Raw genomic sequence first — 14,753 nt, 5'->3', positions numbered from 1 at the left:
TGAAACGTTCCTTGATCGAATACATTATGAATGTACATGGTTTTGTGCGAAATAAAATCCGGTAGCTCGTCGATTAATCCTACTCGCTAAATCCGTGCATCCTGCGAGATTAACCGATTTAATGAATCGCTTAAAACAGCAAATTAATAAAGTGCGTTCGCGAGAATCCAATTAGGATTTAGAAATTAATTTTACAACGAAGCAGCCCGCAGAAAAAGACGAACGAAGATTACTTTCACTATGTGCGCGCCGCTCGCATTTATGAGTTTCGCCAACATTCGTTTCGAGATTTTACACTTTCGTGAGCTCACATAATGTTCATTAGCGAGAATGAATCGGACAAGAGTTACAAACTTGAATGTTAAGTTGTCGAAACGTAATGCTCGACGCAGAGCTATTTAGACTGTTATGTCATTATGTGCAATAAACATGGTCCCATTATCGCATCCTGAGAACAAAATTGTTGCTCTTACACAGAAAAAAACAAGTCAAAACTTATATACTTAATCAAATCAAAACTTATATTTATTAACTATTTATTTAACTATTTATTAACTATTTATTAACTATTTATTAACTATTATTTAACTATTTATTAACTATTTATTTAACTTAAATTAACTTTTGTTCATTGTTTCGTATATACGCAACAATCTATAATTTTCTTGGAAGAATTTAATAATTGTAAACTTCAACAATATTATAGTCTTATTTCAATATTGTAATTGTCATTTCAAGAATATATAATTATTTAATTCTATTTTAAGAAAATTATAATCTATGATTTAAAAATGTTATTTTCTATCTAACATTGTTTCCTTTCCATTCCAGATTAAATCTTAAATCATAAGAATATATTTTTCTTGATTGAACTATATAAAATGGCTTCAAGCAAGCAATTATTCAAGCAATTCGTTTTCTTTAATTAACGCAATATAATCTCATTTCAAGATTATGTTAAAACTAAAGATATTTTCAAAACAAGAATGTCCTTTTTTTCTGTGTAAGAATTCAATTTTTCACAAGTATAATTATTATCTACTTTTGTCGATTAAAAGTTTTTTTTCTTTTAAGAGAAACGCATAAAAAAGGGATAATAGAGTTTCTTGTAGAGTCTCAAATTTCTAAATATGTTTAGCATAATTTTTTTTCAAATCGATAATGTGACAGTATCGTTCTCAGATTGCTATTTATAACACCTGCTGAAAAAAAAATTACAACAGAGACGGAAAAAGATTCGCTCGCAACTGGTTTATTAAGATGTTGATGACGTTGGCGAAATGTCAACGTCGTTATAATTCTTTTGCGATCTGCGGAGAAGTTTAACCTTGCTGCTTGCGCTAAAGTATTATACACATTCGACCGCAATGAATGACGCTGACATATTAATACCAAATGGACATTGTTGCTTGCATCGGGGATTAAAAAAGTACCCTAGTATCGATAAACAATTGTGGGACGCGAGCAGCAGGTGGATATTGCAATGGGATAATATAGTCAAACATCCTGGTGCAAGAGCGCGAGGATGTCACTGCGACATTCACAAGCCGCCTTGGCTGTATCCAGATTTAGGTATATGAATTAAAATTTTTGCCGTAGAAAAAAAAAACAGAATTATTCTGCAATAAATATATAAGATAATTGTAATATTAATGTATAAATTAAAAGAAATTGTCTCAGATACATTTTTTAAATGATAACATTTTTTACAATATTATCTTACGTAATGTAATAATATATTAATATTAAAAAATACCGAGAGACTATGATTAAAAGAGCAAAAATGATAGAGTTAATATTATATTATAAAGTAGAGTTAATATTATATTATAAAGTATTATACATTTCGTATAATTATTATATTTTTAAAATATTTTTCACTATTTTCTGAGAAGTCTACAATTTTTAAATCTTTTAACTAGTGAAGAAGAATATGCAAAATTTTGATATTGACCATGTTTTCTTTTTCTTTTGTTCCAGTTGGCAAGGATAACGATGAAACCGACAGAGCGGTAAGTATAGAGTTCAAAGGTGTGCATTAAAGCACTTTATTGCAAGTTTATAAATAGATATGATGTTTTGTGAAGAAAAAGTCTATTTTGCAGATCAAATCGGCTCCTGTTAAGAGGCTGACTGTGCCTCCAAAACGAAGTCAGTTTGGACCTGCTAAGACATCAGCTTCTGCCTTAGGTATATTGTCATCATCATTTCAAATCGTTTTATATATCTCACAATTGTGACTTACATTATCTGATATTATTTACATTTTTTTAATTGACAGCATGACATTGCAAGAGTAGAAATAGTGAAACAAGTTTCTCTAAAATTTTAATTAGCATCTGTTAATGTGAAAATTGCAAGTAGCAATCAATGTTAAATATTTGACATGAATTTAATTATTTTAATTTTTATATAATTAAAATTGATTATATTAAACGTAATATATATTTTTATGTCGTATTTGGCTAGAGTATCAATATTAAATATTATTTTTCTTGCATCGAAACGATAGCAATGTTAGTTTATAAAACTATGAGCTAGTCATATGTCAATGAGCTTTTTTGTATGAGCATTTTTTTCGTATATATCTTACTTTTGAAATGTGTCATCACTTCATGTTTTGCCTCAAATGTGTGTGAATATTGTGATTCAATGTTAACTAATATAACAGAAACACCCAAGTCGCATCGATAAATGAAATGCATATATGGAAAACACGCCTTAATATTTTATTTATGCTTATACGTTTTAACCGCAATGCGGCTTTAGTTTGGCATTATTAATAATATATAGTCAGAGAAACTCGCCAACAAAAGGTCAACGTAGTGATGTTGACGTTTCGATGACGAGAATATGCTAACTGTTCGCTTGCATGACAGCTCCTGGTTCATCCTTCACGGTCCCAAGGTCAACAACCGTCAAAAGAACTCTGTCAGTAAGATCAGCATCAGGTATATAATTTCCAAATTTTATTATTGGCAATTATTATTCTTATTTTTTGAAAAATCATTCGATAAAGACTTTCAATTGCGAGAAAATAATTGATTAATTAATTTATTTATTAATTTATTTAAAGATCCTACATGAGTAAACAAATTTTGCAATATACCGAAGTTTATTCTGTCAATTAATTATGATAAATTCATTCATTTTTATGATATATCAATGTTTTTAATTAGAACAATATAGTATATGAATGTCCTACGCATTGTTGCTCTGTTATCAATTCTCAGCTTCTCATTTGTAAATGATACATGTGCTTATTTATTATCATTTGCAATCATCATTTTTGTTAATCTGATGTATTTATTTCGTACGTCCATGTGTCTTTGTATGACGTCCGCTTATATAGCAATCTATAACAAATTATGTAACTTTTTGTATCATAATCATTGATAATTTTTTTTAAAAGTGTAAAGCATGAAGGACATTGTTTTTGGAAATAATTATTATTTAACACATATTATATATACAATGTATAATATTTTCGCATTAAAGCGAATATAAAGAAAATTATCGCTGCTTGTCCAGCGCAAGCCGGAGCTGTCGACGAAGAATACTTCATCACTTCATTTGAGGACGTACCTACTGTAAATATATTTTCGGCGAAAGACCTCGAAGAACAGATGAAGATTATCAAGGATACGGTGGGCGACGACAAGAAGGACTGGAAACTGAGAACGGATAGTGTACGTTTCGGAAAAATGCACATCTCCCTTACGAAGCCTAACGATCTTTTCTATTTGCCTCTTTTGTTGCAGATGAAGAAATTAAGGGCCATTATACTCGCAGGTGGCACTAATTACGAAAATTTCCACGAGTGCCTAAAGAACGTACAGCGACCATTCGAGCAGGCCTGCACAGATCTTAGATCCCAAGTAGCACGAGAAGCGTGTGTAACTCTAGCCTTTCTGAGTCAGAGTCTGAAGACCAAATTCGCCAGTTTTGGCGAGGCAGTTTTGCTCACGTTAATGAACCTCATACAGAACAGTGCCAAGGTAAATATCGCGAGATAATACTCAATTTCTGTCATTTAGATTCAATTATTATTCAATTCGTCGCATCTATTTCATTTATATATTTCTGTTACAAATTATATTCATAGAATTTTATAATAGATTATGTATATTCGTTAGTTTTTTTACCTCTGTTTTATTTCCATAAAAGGTTTTAATTAGAAAGAGTTTTAATTACCCGTCATTTTCATATGGTAACTAGGTCGTGGCGACAGCTGGTGCGGTGGCAGTTCGGTTTATCCTTCAAAATACCCATTGTAGTCGATATGTGCCTATTATTATATCGTGCGTGAGCAACAAAAGCAAAGACATTCGCAAAGCGTCCTGGGAATATCTAGCTCTAATTCTGCAAACTTGGCCTACGCAGATATTGCAAAAGCACATAACAATATTGCCGGACGCGCTTAAAAAGGGTATCGCGGATTCCGATGCGGAAGCGCGAGTTTTCGCCAGGAAGTGAGTGTCTTTTTGATATTTATATGTACTTGTGTACGAAGAAATCTGTTTATTATTATAATTTTATCATTTTTTTATAGATCATTCTGGGCATTTAAAAATCACTTTCCAGAGCAGGCTGAGATACTACTTAATAATCTGGACGCGTCATACAAACGTTCTTTAATGTCTCTCAGTAATAGCGGTAGTAGTAACAGCTTAAATGTCGTAGCTAATGCGAGATCGTCGAGTGTTAGTCCACGGACAGCAAGACCTGCGATGAGTGCGGCAGGTGAAGATTTTTTGCTTGTTTATGTCTGTAATAAAACGCTCCATTAAAACAGATTACGTTACACTTGAATATATTGATGTATATTCTCGTGTTTATGATTTTAATATAAAAGACTTGTCATTCTGTTTTCATGCTGCTCTCTTTGTGACTTCTTCTCTTCTTTGTATTAAACGTATGAAGGTAGTACGGAAAATTTGCATCAGACCATTGGTCAACCGCACGGTCCGCTTAGACGTACTCCGTCTTTGCCTCGATCTTATCGTCAGTCTGGTATCCCGATACTACAAAGACCAACAGATAGTCATTGTAATTTTTCTATTGTCATTTGCTTCAGAAATAGAGGTCACACTTGCATACATTATGTTACATCACACCAACTATAAAAGATTTGATGCACAAATGGAGCTGTTGTTTTACACTGATATTTGTTTTATTTTTTACGTGCACAGTTGTTATAAAGTGCAAATTAAAATTAATATCATGTAAATTAATATTTTCTATATTTCTACAGACCGAGGAACGCCGGGAGGAGTTAGATCTACTAGCGCGATCGATTTGCAAGCTGCTCAAAGAGCAAAAGCCAGAACAATGTATGCAAATATGAGTAGACAGAAAGCAGCAGCAGCACTTCGTGAGTAATGGATTTATTGCCGAAAGATAAATTAACTATTAGTTAATATATGAATGTAATAAAAATATTGACCAATTGACTATCTTATGTTATATCAGCTCGCCCTAGTAAATCTCCAGATCCTAACGCGATTGCTAGTCCAGAAAGAGTTGCAAGGACGAGAACAAGAATGTCGGGAGTTTCTCAATCTCAACGTATGTTTATATATTTATTATATAGTTATAATTTTTTGTGAAGAAAGATCTGTAACGATGGATCTTTAATAAAATTGTTTAATTTTTTCCTCTACAGCCAGCAGCAGATCAGGTTCCCCATCGTCTAGATTGAATTATGTCACATATAATCGTGAAGGCGAGTCACTGATAGGCAGACCGAGGAGATTATCCGGACATGGTATCGGCAGCACAAGCAACAGTCGTGAACCCAGTCCACAGAGATTTGGAATGGATAGAAGTTTCGCAAGCAAACTAAGGTGCGTACAATTCGTTATTGTTATAAAAATAAGTTGAAGCAACTACTTAATGTGAATTCTTTAATTTGATAGAGGGAGAAATCTACATATGTCACCGACAGACAGTACCAGGCCACCAGTCATGGCGCAGAAAATGCTACTAAAGTCGCGCGAAGCGGAATCCGTTTTGGCAGATGCTCTGACTCTTGACAGTATCGATAATTATAACAGAATACCGGGCAAAGGAGATCACAGTGATGATAGTGAAAACAGCAGCATATGTTCGGAACGAAGCATAGATGGTTACAGACGAGCTAGCGATGTAAGTGAAAATTTTATCAGGAATAAAAAATTAAATAATGGCGCCCTTATCAGCTGCGATATTATTTTTGTTACTTTGATCAAAAAGTAAATATATATCGCATTTGATATAAAGATAGAAGTTACATAATATATCTTTATCTCGTTAAATGTATACTCTTCTCATAAACTAACACACTAGCATTGACAAAAAATTAAATTGAACTAGATACATCTTCATGCATATTATCTCATCATTATATCATGCTGCATTAATAATAAGAATTTTTGCACATTTTCGTTTTTTATGATAATAAATTTATCGCTTTTTATAATTAATTAATGCTTATATAATATTTGTTTCATTTCAGTTCCAATAGCATGCAAATATACAGAATACAAAAATGTTGTTTTATAATTTCTAGAAACTTAATATTAATTTTTGTACGATTCAATCTTTTTTTTATTAAATGAGATAAACAAGAATACTTCAGAAATGCCGAAAAAAGTACTTTCAGCATTGTATGAAGATGTAGCTAATGCATGTGGTTTGGTTTTTTTACTTTTGGTTTTGTTGCGGCGTATTTGTTGACTAACGCGACACGCCGTTCTGTTCTCCATATCTCTCCATCGCCCATCTACCCATTAGTCGTACTCATGGAGTGGCTCTCAACCGAGACTATACCGTGATCTATGGGATCAATCTATCCCAAAGGTTTGTTAAATTCTTTCTTTTTATTTGTGCACACATTGAAATGAAAACACATATTATAACTCATTAAATATTTTTAAATCAATCAATGCAGCAATTCTATTTTAATGTTCAGAAAGATTATTATGTAGAAAGATTATATTGTATAAAAACATTTTTACATTACATCGAAGATACTTTGAAGCAATTATGTATGTTGAAATTGAAATATATATTGAAACTAAAAGTTTGAAAGAAACACACAACAATCTTTTCTCATTTTACAGGACATCAAAGAAATTATTGAAAACTGTGCTCATAAACATTGGGGAGATCGGAAAGAAGGCTTGGTGGCTTTACAGCATTATTTGAGTAGTGGAAATACATTAACAACATCAGATTTGCGTAGAGTGACAGATATTTTTACAAAAATGTTCATGGATTCCCATACCAAAGTCTTCAGTTTGTTTCTGGATACGTTAAATGAACTAGTGATGACTCACAGTGAAGGTCTTGGTGATTGGCTTTATGTTTTGTGTGCAAGACTGCTCAATAAATTGGGCACTGATTTATTAGGATCTATACAAACAAAGATCCAGAGAACACTTGATATTGTAAGGTAAGCATTTGTACGAGCATTGTAAACGATACTTTACATTATATTAATATTATTAAATGTATTATAATTTTAAATTTCTTTAAATAAATTTTTATAATATGATTTGTGATCCAGAGACTATTTCCCGGAACAACAACTTCTACCCGCTGTGATGAGGTATCTGACAGATCCAACACAAACACCAAATTCTCGTGTGAAAGTAGCAGCATTGAAATTTATCACGCAGATCGCCGAGACGGCAGAACCGTCCGCTCTTACCAGTTCTTCAGCGTCAGCACTTGCGCGACTGCTCGACTGGTCGAATGACGGTAAAAGTCAAGATGTCAAGAGGCACGCGCAGAACGCTGTGATATCACTTTACAATCTCAATCCGCCTCAAGTTACTATGATACTTTCCGAGTTACCGAAATACTATCAAGTATGTTGCATGAATTATTTATTAGCATTGTTTTGTTTCATGTCGTCCTCGTATTAAATCGTATTTTCTTTCTTTAGGAAACAGCCTGGCCCCTGGTGCAGAATCATTTAAGGAAATCGTCCGGTTCTAGTAATCCGGCTTCGCCCGGTACACCACCGCCTAGAGCGCAAAGCTCGCCAGCTCGAACGAAAGCGAAAAATGATATTAAGATGGAAAGAACCGAAATCGATGGAGGAGATGAAAACATGGAGGAAGTGTACAAGTACGTGAACAATTATTTCATCGTATCAATCGTGCAACATTATTTTATAAATGCGTTTTAATGATTATAATTTTGAGATATTTTAATTTTGAAGATCACTACGACGCACAACCGCTGAAATCCAAAATTACGGCTTCGAGCGTCTGGAAAGAGCTACCACTAGCAAAGATAGTGGAATCAGCAACATGGCCGATGTGGAAGAAAGAATGGAAGGTCTCACTTTATCCAATTCGGTATGTTGAATAAAAAAATGCACATGATAAATAAGAACGAGAGAGCCACAAAAATATAAAATCTTGATTGTTTTAATATTTTTAGGGCCGATCATCGTCGGTTTCTTCGCCAACGCAACGAGGACGATCTGTTAATAATATAACAGTGAACGGATCCGATACGATTGCTGGTGATTTGATTCTACCTCAAGAAAATAATGGTTACAAAACGCATGGTATTTTTTAAATTAAACAATTACTTTTTTATAAAAATATTAAAATATCTTATCATGTTTTTTTATATACAGGATCATCATCACCCGATTTATCGAATAGACCAGAAATCGTAGATAATATGGTTAAAACTTTACAATCTAAAGTAGCGCAAACTACAGAGAAAGTATCAGTGTTACAAGAATTTCAATTATATGTCCGCGAAGGGGATGCGTTGTATGTCAAACGAAATTTCAAGTACGTTTCGACTAATTTTACGCATTTTCGACAATTTAATTCAAGTGATTTAATAAATTTTTGATATTTCAGAAAAGTGCTCAAAGTTTTATTAGATAGCTTATCCAATGATGGCAAAGTGATACAAGTAGAAGTGCTTCAAACGCTAATCGATATGCTTAAATGTCAAGAATTGATAGAGAACTTTTCCTCTTATAATGAATTACTGGTATTGAAAGTTATTTACGCTTACAAATCCGATGATCAGAAGGTCGATTCGTCTAGCGGTAGCGGCGGTAGATCACCAGTAAGTATCGATTTAGCTATTTTAATTAACAATAATTGAGAGATACATTATATTCACAACACTGTATTTTTAATAGGTACATTGGAATGCGGAGAAGTGTGCGGCGACGATGGCTATGGTTTTAAAGCCTGAACAGATTATACACTTAGTTTCCACTATAATCGCTACAGAGTCATATCCACTAAATATGGGCGCGATAAAGATGTTGCACAAAGTCGTGGAGCATTGGGGACGCGACGCTATCGAACCTCATCTTGCCAAGGTTATGCCGGGTCTTATCAAGGTAGAGCATTTGAAAAAGTTTCTTACAATCTAAAGGAAAAAACATCGATTTATATATAATACTGAATATGTATTATTTACATAGGCCTACGATGATGCTGAAAGCGCAGTTCGCAAGAGTGCAGTCTTTTGTATGGTGGCGATTCATCTCGCGGTCGGCGAGGAAGCGCTGCAACCACATCTAAGCAACTTGTACTCCAGCAAACTGAAATTGTTAAATATTTATATACAACGTGCGCAGCAACAGGCGAACAGTACACCTGCCAGTCCGCGTAGCAACAGTAAGAATTAACTAACATCCAATACCACGACTCTCAGGGTCGCGATACTTAAGAGATTCGCCCGTTTCGGCGCGCGGCATGAGCGAATGCTTATGAGCTTCCTCAGTAAGTCCAATCCGTGATGATCGACGATGGTTTTACCAATATGACTCGGAAGTTTTGATACAATAGAGACTGATGATGTGTATGTGTGTGCGTAATTTCGCGATACGCGTGTTTGTGTAAATCGATGCTCGAGACGACAGTGATGTTGCGGGTGAGATCAGATGATAATCTTGTTGTGTTTATCATCTATTTGATTATATAAGAATAAGTAAGAATAATCTTGATTAATTACAGATAAGTAAAAAAACCTTATATGAGCATCACATAGTAATGATTGATAAATATTGCTCCCGTTTGCTTTCTGTGAAAGGATTATGGAATTATTTGTGTATTACTTATTATTCACTTACGAAGTAAACTGCTTATGATTTGTTTAATTCTGTTAATTGGTGTTTTTATTTTATTTTTATTTTTCTCACTACGATACATATATTCTACATGCAAATATATACATAGTTTATACATGTAAATTACATTGTGTTTTATGATGGAGTTGCAGTATTGGAAATGCAGTATTTTCGTCAAGCTTTCATTCACATTTTTGTAAATTACACATAGCAATAACATTTTTTTTCATAATGCTTTAATTCTTCCATCGTCGTGAGATATTCACTAAACTAGATAACTAAAAAAAAAATACAAGGCAACATCACTGTCTACAGATTCGATATCTCTCAGTGCGCAGCCGAATACTAATCATGCGAGCTATCAGTGAACGTTACATAAAATATAGTGTATGCTTGTTACCGAGTGCCGAGCGTAGTCGCGTTGTCCGGCAATACGTCGTGGTGTATCTCACAGCAACGACACGTGATAAGAAAAATGTGTGTATAATTTATTCATTTGAAATCTATGTGCTAGTCAGATTCCCAAGGACCGCACAATGACGTAAAAGACACAAACGGAATAGTCTTTCTCGACAAACCATGCATAGACACACAAATAATACATATATACATACAAGAAGAAATATGTGCGTGAGAGAAATAAAAAAAGGAGAGCAATTTTAATGAGAGAATGAGAGAATATGTGGCTGAGAGATTAGCGCGTGTTTAAAAAATAAGCATAAATAAAGTAATAGCGATTAGCCAATCGATCTGCTCGAGACTAACGTTAACACTTAAACTATTCATCACGTTGCCAATAATTGAATGAACGCTAAATCAAACGCTAACGTAATGAGTTTAGTAACACTTTGTGCCATTGTCGTTTCTGTTTACTGTATAAGAAAAAAATTATATATATATATTATATGTAGATCCTTTTTGTCCTTTTCTTACTATATATATTTAGTCGAGAGATACAAAATATATATATATATATATATATATATATATATATATATATATACATACGTATATATATATATATACATATATATATATACATATATATATATATAAGTATAATAAAATTTTTTTAATTATAAATTCAGCAAGATGAATCATTGAAGAGTATATTGGAAATTTGTTTTGGAAACTGCGTTGTCTAACGTAAGTATTATAAATGTACCGGTTATAAAATCGTATGTTATTTGGTATCAAACGCCTTCTAATACGAATCTCTAATAATACCTCGATAATTCACTTCAGCGTGATGACGCAGTAATTTGAACATCTCGAACATAATACGGCCAAATAGTGCCAAAAAAAAGATATTGAATATACATAGAATGGAGGAGCAATTGGTGTAAACACGAAGAGAAAAAAAGAAAAATATGACAGACTGTATTTCTTTTACTTGGTGCCTTCGGCGTCGAAGCGACGGGATTTGATTGTCTTTCATCATCACTTAGGAGCAATTTCGCAAATAGTACAGACGAAGATTAAAGAAAAAAAGAAGATACAAAGTCTAACTCTGTTGCCGACGTCGTATAAAGTGAATACTTCGAGATAAACATATTGATTAATCTCGTGTAGCAAATAGCGTATTACGATGCGGACTCGATATTTTTCTCATTCTGCGCTCCGAATGGAATCTCGAAAGTTTCGCGAATAAATATTTATTCTACGCGCGTATTGCTTGCGTGACATTTTATTCGAAAGCTGAATTATTGTCAAAACAAATGCAATTTAGTAGACTCTCTCCTGAGATAAAGAGTGAGGAAGAAAGAGAAAGGCGAGGAGCTTTGTTGTGCGCATTTAATAAACGAGATATTACGCGCCGCATTTTCACGGAATAATCGCACCTTTAAATCCGCTGAAAATTCATATGCGTTAATTAAAAAACAGGCCGTTCGCAAAATTGTCGCGTGTAGAATTAGAGGATTCAATGTAAGAAACACATCTCTATATGTCGGATCCATTTGAAGTATGAATCTTGATGAAAAACGGAATTACGGATTCATTCTAGCATTGAACGCTCTAATTTTTGATATTCAGAGTTAGTCGGCAAATTTGATTTCACGCCGACTCAGAGCCTGATGTGTATTACGATTATGTGTATATACATATACATATACAATATATGATATGTAGAACCTAATATATAATAATTGATATACAGATATTAGGTAGCTCATCGTCACTGCCTGCAGCGTTGTGGTCGTGCTGAGGATACGAGAGGCTCTTTGACACAGCCAGACTCTGCGTGGTGATCGTGTTTATCGATTCGCTTGTTCTGTTAAGTTTTACGAGCGTTATTATTATTATTATTATATACCGATATATTCGAAACTTGCGTTATAACTGTCAATGCGTGTGTGATATACGTAAGGATTTACTTGTGTAACAAGCGTTACGAACGATCCTCGACAATCCCCATTTTTCTCCTTTTCGTGCGAACCGGGATCGTTCAATCGATGAAAAAGCTAGCACATAAGCTTTGTGCGTTATCATTTTAATGTTTGTTGATACGTGTTACCCTTCTCTCATGCGTATAATGAATTTCATCTTTAAGCGTTTCATCAACTCGCCTTGTATATCGCTACGATTTTTTTTCCTCCAACATGTCAATATTCAAAGCTCCCCGCTTTGTGCATAATACAAGATATCCTAGTATACATTTATTATGCCGAGATGCGAAAAGAATTTAATTATTATCGTTATAAATCCATTTATATACATGATAATTGATTGACAGCGTAATTCGTACGATCTGTTACGAACTTGTCAAATTTGAAAAATCATTAAGCAGGGATGATCTGAAAGTTTTTTCAATAGTTTGCAGGAGCGAGAGTAGTAGTATGATATCGGTGAAAATTAATTCTTTCTTATTATCATTTTTGTATAAAACAATTTTTTTCTTTAATAAAATTACGCCTTTTTTGAACTTCTGGATTATGTTCCAAAATTTATTCCTTGAGATAAAGTCGCGTTCGATCGACCAATCGGAAATAAAAATTCTTCGCCCTGATTGGTCGATTAAACGCATTATTTTATTTCGAGGAGTAAATTTTAGAACACAACCTTGAAATATCGTGACGTCGGCGATGTGAGCGTCATTTGAAATTTGAACTCGCGTCAGAGTTCATTCAGCTTGCGATAGTTTCGAGCCTTTGAAATTTCGTGCTTTCGTTCACAAAGGTTTTAATTGGCGCGAAGAAATTTTTTTCTCAGTTATGGCAACGCATATGTGAGTATTATTGTTATTCACCCAATTAATTACATTAACTCGCCTGTGCGCGAGTAATTTTCCAATAAATCATGCGCTAGAACGAGAGATCTAATTAAGGTTAATCTATCTTCGCGAAAGAGTTCCGCGAATTAATCGGTTAAATTGTTGGAAAAGAGAAATGGCGACTTTCTATTATTCATATGTTACGATTCACATTTATTAAATTGCGTGGCACAATTTATTCCGATTATCTTCGTCGACTTGCGCGATTATGATTTCGTCATCTTGCACGGATCTTCGAAGTTTCGCGCATTCTTTATCATCGTACTGTATTTGTACCATAAGCATACAAGGCATTCTGAAAGCATCGATTAAAGAAATATCCGCTGAAATATTTTATATTAGCGATCTTTCGCGAAATATTTGTTACATCCTTTCCCTTTTTCGCTCTTCTTACGAAAAATAAAATGTACACGGTGTCTCATTTTTACCGCGTCCAATCCTTCCTTCTGATTCCTGAGAAAAATAACGCGCGTAGTGAGTTTGAAACGAGGCAGAGAGGAAAATTATAATAATAAAAGAGAGACAAAAGAACTCTATTGAGATTTTTTCACGCCGATAAATCGTAAACTATTGCGAGAGATGATATATTACTGTATTGTTATTGTAATTGCCAACTTGTGACATAATAAAGTATTGCTACAAAATAGCAACCATTTCTACTTCCTGTATTTTCATTGGCTATTTCGAATTACATTTTTTGTTTTAGGTATAACATTTTTTTATGAAATTGTCGCGCAACAAAGCTTGGCAATTGCAATAATAATTTCTATCATTGTTCGCTCATTATTTAATTCAAAGTCAAATCTTATCAGGAATACTGCGAGATTCTTCCAAGGAAATAAACGTTTAGTCCCAATTTGATCTTCTTTAATCAATCCTACATTCTTATTGAAAAATAATTAAAAATACGCATGTAATCGTAACTTATTAAGAACTAGTTTTTATCTCATTAATTGTTACACAGTAATAATTTTTAAACAGTTCTTATTATTTATCTGGTATATGGCTATAATGAGACAAATTATTTAATACAATATTATAATCACTTTATTCAATATAACTTTACAATGGCATTGTGTATACTGTAGTAAAAGCTTGTATAACGATACAAAATATATCGATATAAATATTTTGATCGGATGAAGGTAACGGAACGCGGAAAAGACACGAATTTTCTAAATTTGCGCATTTTTGCGATAATAGCACCATCCTATCGATTGTTCAGAAAATTATGTAATTTATTCAAATTCTCGATAAAAATTTACTTGTCATATGTAAAGAATTTTTTTTATTCGCAAAAATGCAATATTCTTCAAGTCATTTTTTACATGCAAACAATTACATGAAAAAATATTTTACTACATTCTTAATGTACAATAAATT

The 14,753-nt window shown here is 33.3% G+C and overlaps 1 protein-coding gene across 7 annotated transcripts in view; it reads left to right on the top strand.

Moving 5' to 3' along the window:
• Window positions 1-10,998, top strand: part of LOC105256185 (CLIP-associating protein 1) — a 36,268-nt gene extending 25,270 nt beyond the window's left edge. The window contains exons 2-24 of one of the 7 annotated variants that reach the window (XM_011265913.3): window positions 1,183-1,572; window positions 1,981-2,012; window positions 2,106-2,190; window positions 2,880-2,951; window positions 3,532-3,689; window positions 3,762-3,998; window positions 4,219-4,472; window positions 4,553-4,743; window positions 4,924-5,049; window positions 5,255-5,374; window positions 5,473-5,568; window positions 5,666-5,846; window positions 5,919-6,147; window positions 6,775-6,840; window positions 7,104-7,435; window positions 7,550-7,853; window positions 7,931-8,115; window positions 8,210-8,348; window positions 8,434-8,563; window positions 8,636-8,798; window positions 8,871-9,084; window positions 9,161-9,367; window positions 9,452-9,658. In XM_011265913.3, the coding sequence (XP_011264215.1) occupies window positions 1,368-1,572; window positions 1,981-2,012; window positions 2,106-2,190; window positions 2,880-2,951; window positions 3,532-3,689; window positions 3,762-3,998; window positions 4,219-4,472; window positions 4,553-4,743; window positions 4,924-5,049; window positions 5,255-5,374; window positions 5,473-5,568; window positions 5,666-5,846; window positions 5,919-6,147; window positions 6,775-6,840; window positions 7,104-7,435; window positions 7,550-7,853; window positions 7,931-8,115; window positions 8,210-8,348; window positions 8,434-8,563; window positions 8,636-8,798; window positions 8,871-9,084; window positions 9,161-9,367; window positions 9,452-9,658 (3,933 nt within the window). In that variant the 5' untranslated portion in view covers window positions 1,183-1,367. Of the gene's footprint in view, window positions 1-1,182; window positions 1,573-1,980; window positions 2,013-2,105; window positions 2,191-2,879; window positions 2,952-3,531; window positions 3,690-3,761; window positions 3,999-4,218; window positions 4,473-4,552; window positions 4,744-4,923; window positions 5,050-5,254; window positions 5,375-5,472; window positions 5,569-5,665; window positions 5,847-5,918; window positions 6,148-6,774; window positions 6,841-7,103; window positions 7,436-7,549; window positions 7,854-7,930; window positions 8,116-8,209; window positions 8,349-8,433; window positions 8,564-8,635; window positions 8,799-8,870; window positions 9,085-9,160; window positions 9,368-9,451 lie in introns of those variants that run through there. The other 6 variants (XM_011265908.3, XM_011265907.3, XM_025413999.1 and 3 more) reach the window with 6 other exon arrangements.
• The last annotated feature ends 3,755 nt before the right edge of the window (window positions 10,999-14,753 follow it).

This window comes from Camponotus floridanus, unplaced genomic scaffold, assembly GCF_003227725.1.
Source record: "Camponotus floridanus strain SB8 unplaced genomic scaffold, Cflo_v7.5 scaffold74, whole genome shotgun sequence".
Taxonomy (NCBI): Eukaryota; Metazoa; Arthropoda; class Insecta; order Hymenoptera; family Formicidae; genus Camponotus; species Camponotus floridanus.
The sequence above is the reverse complement of the archived record's forward strand: the minus strand, read 5'-3'. Positions and strand labels throughout refer to the sequence as shown.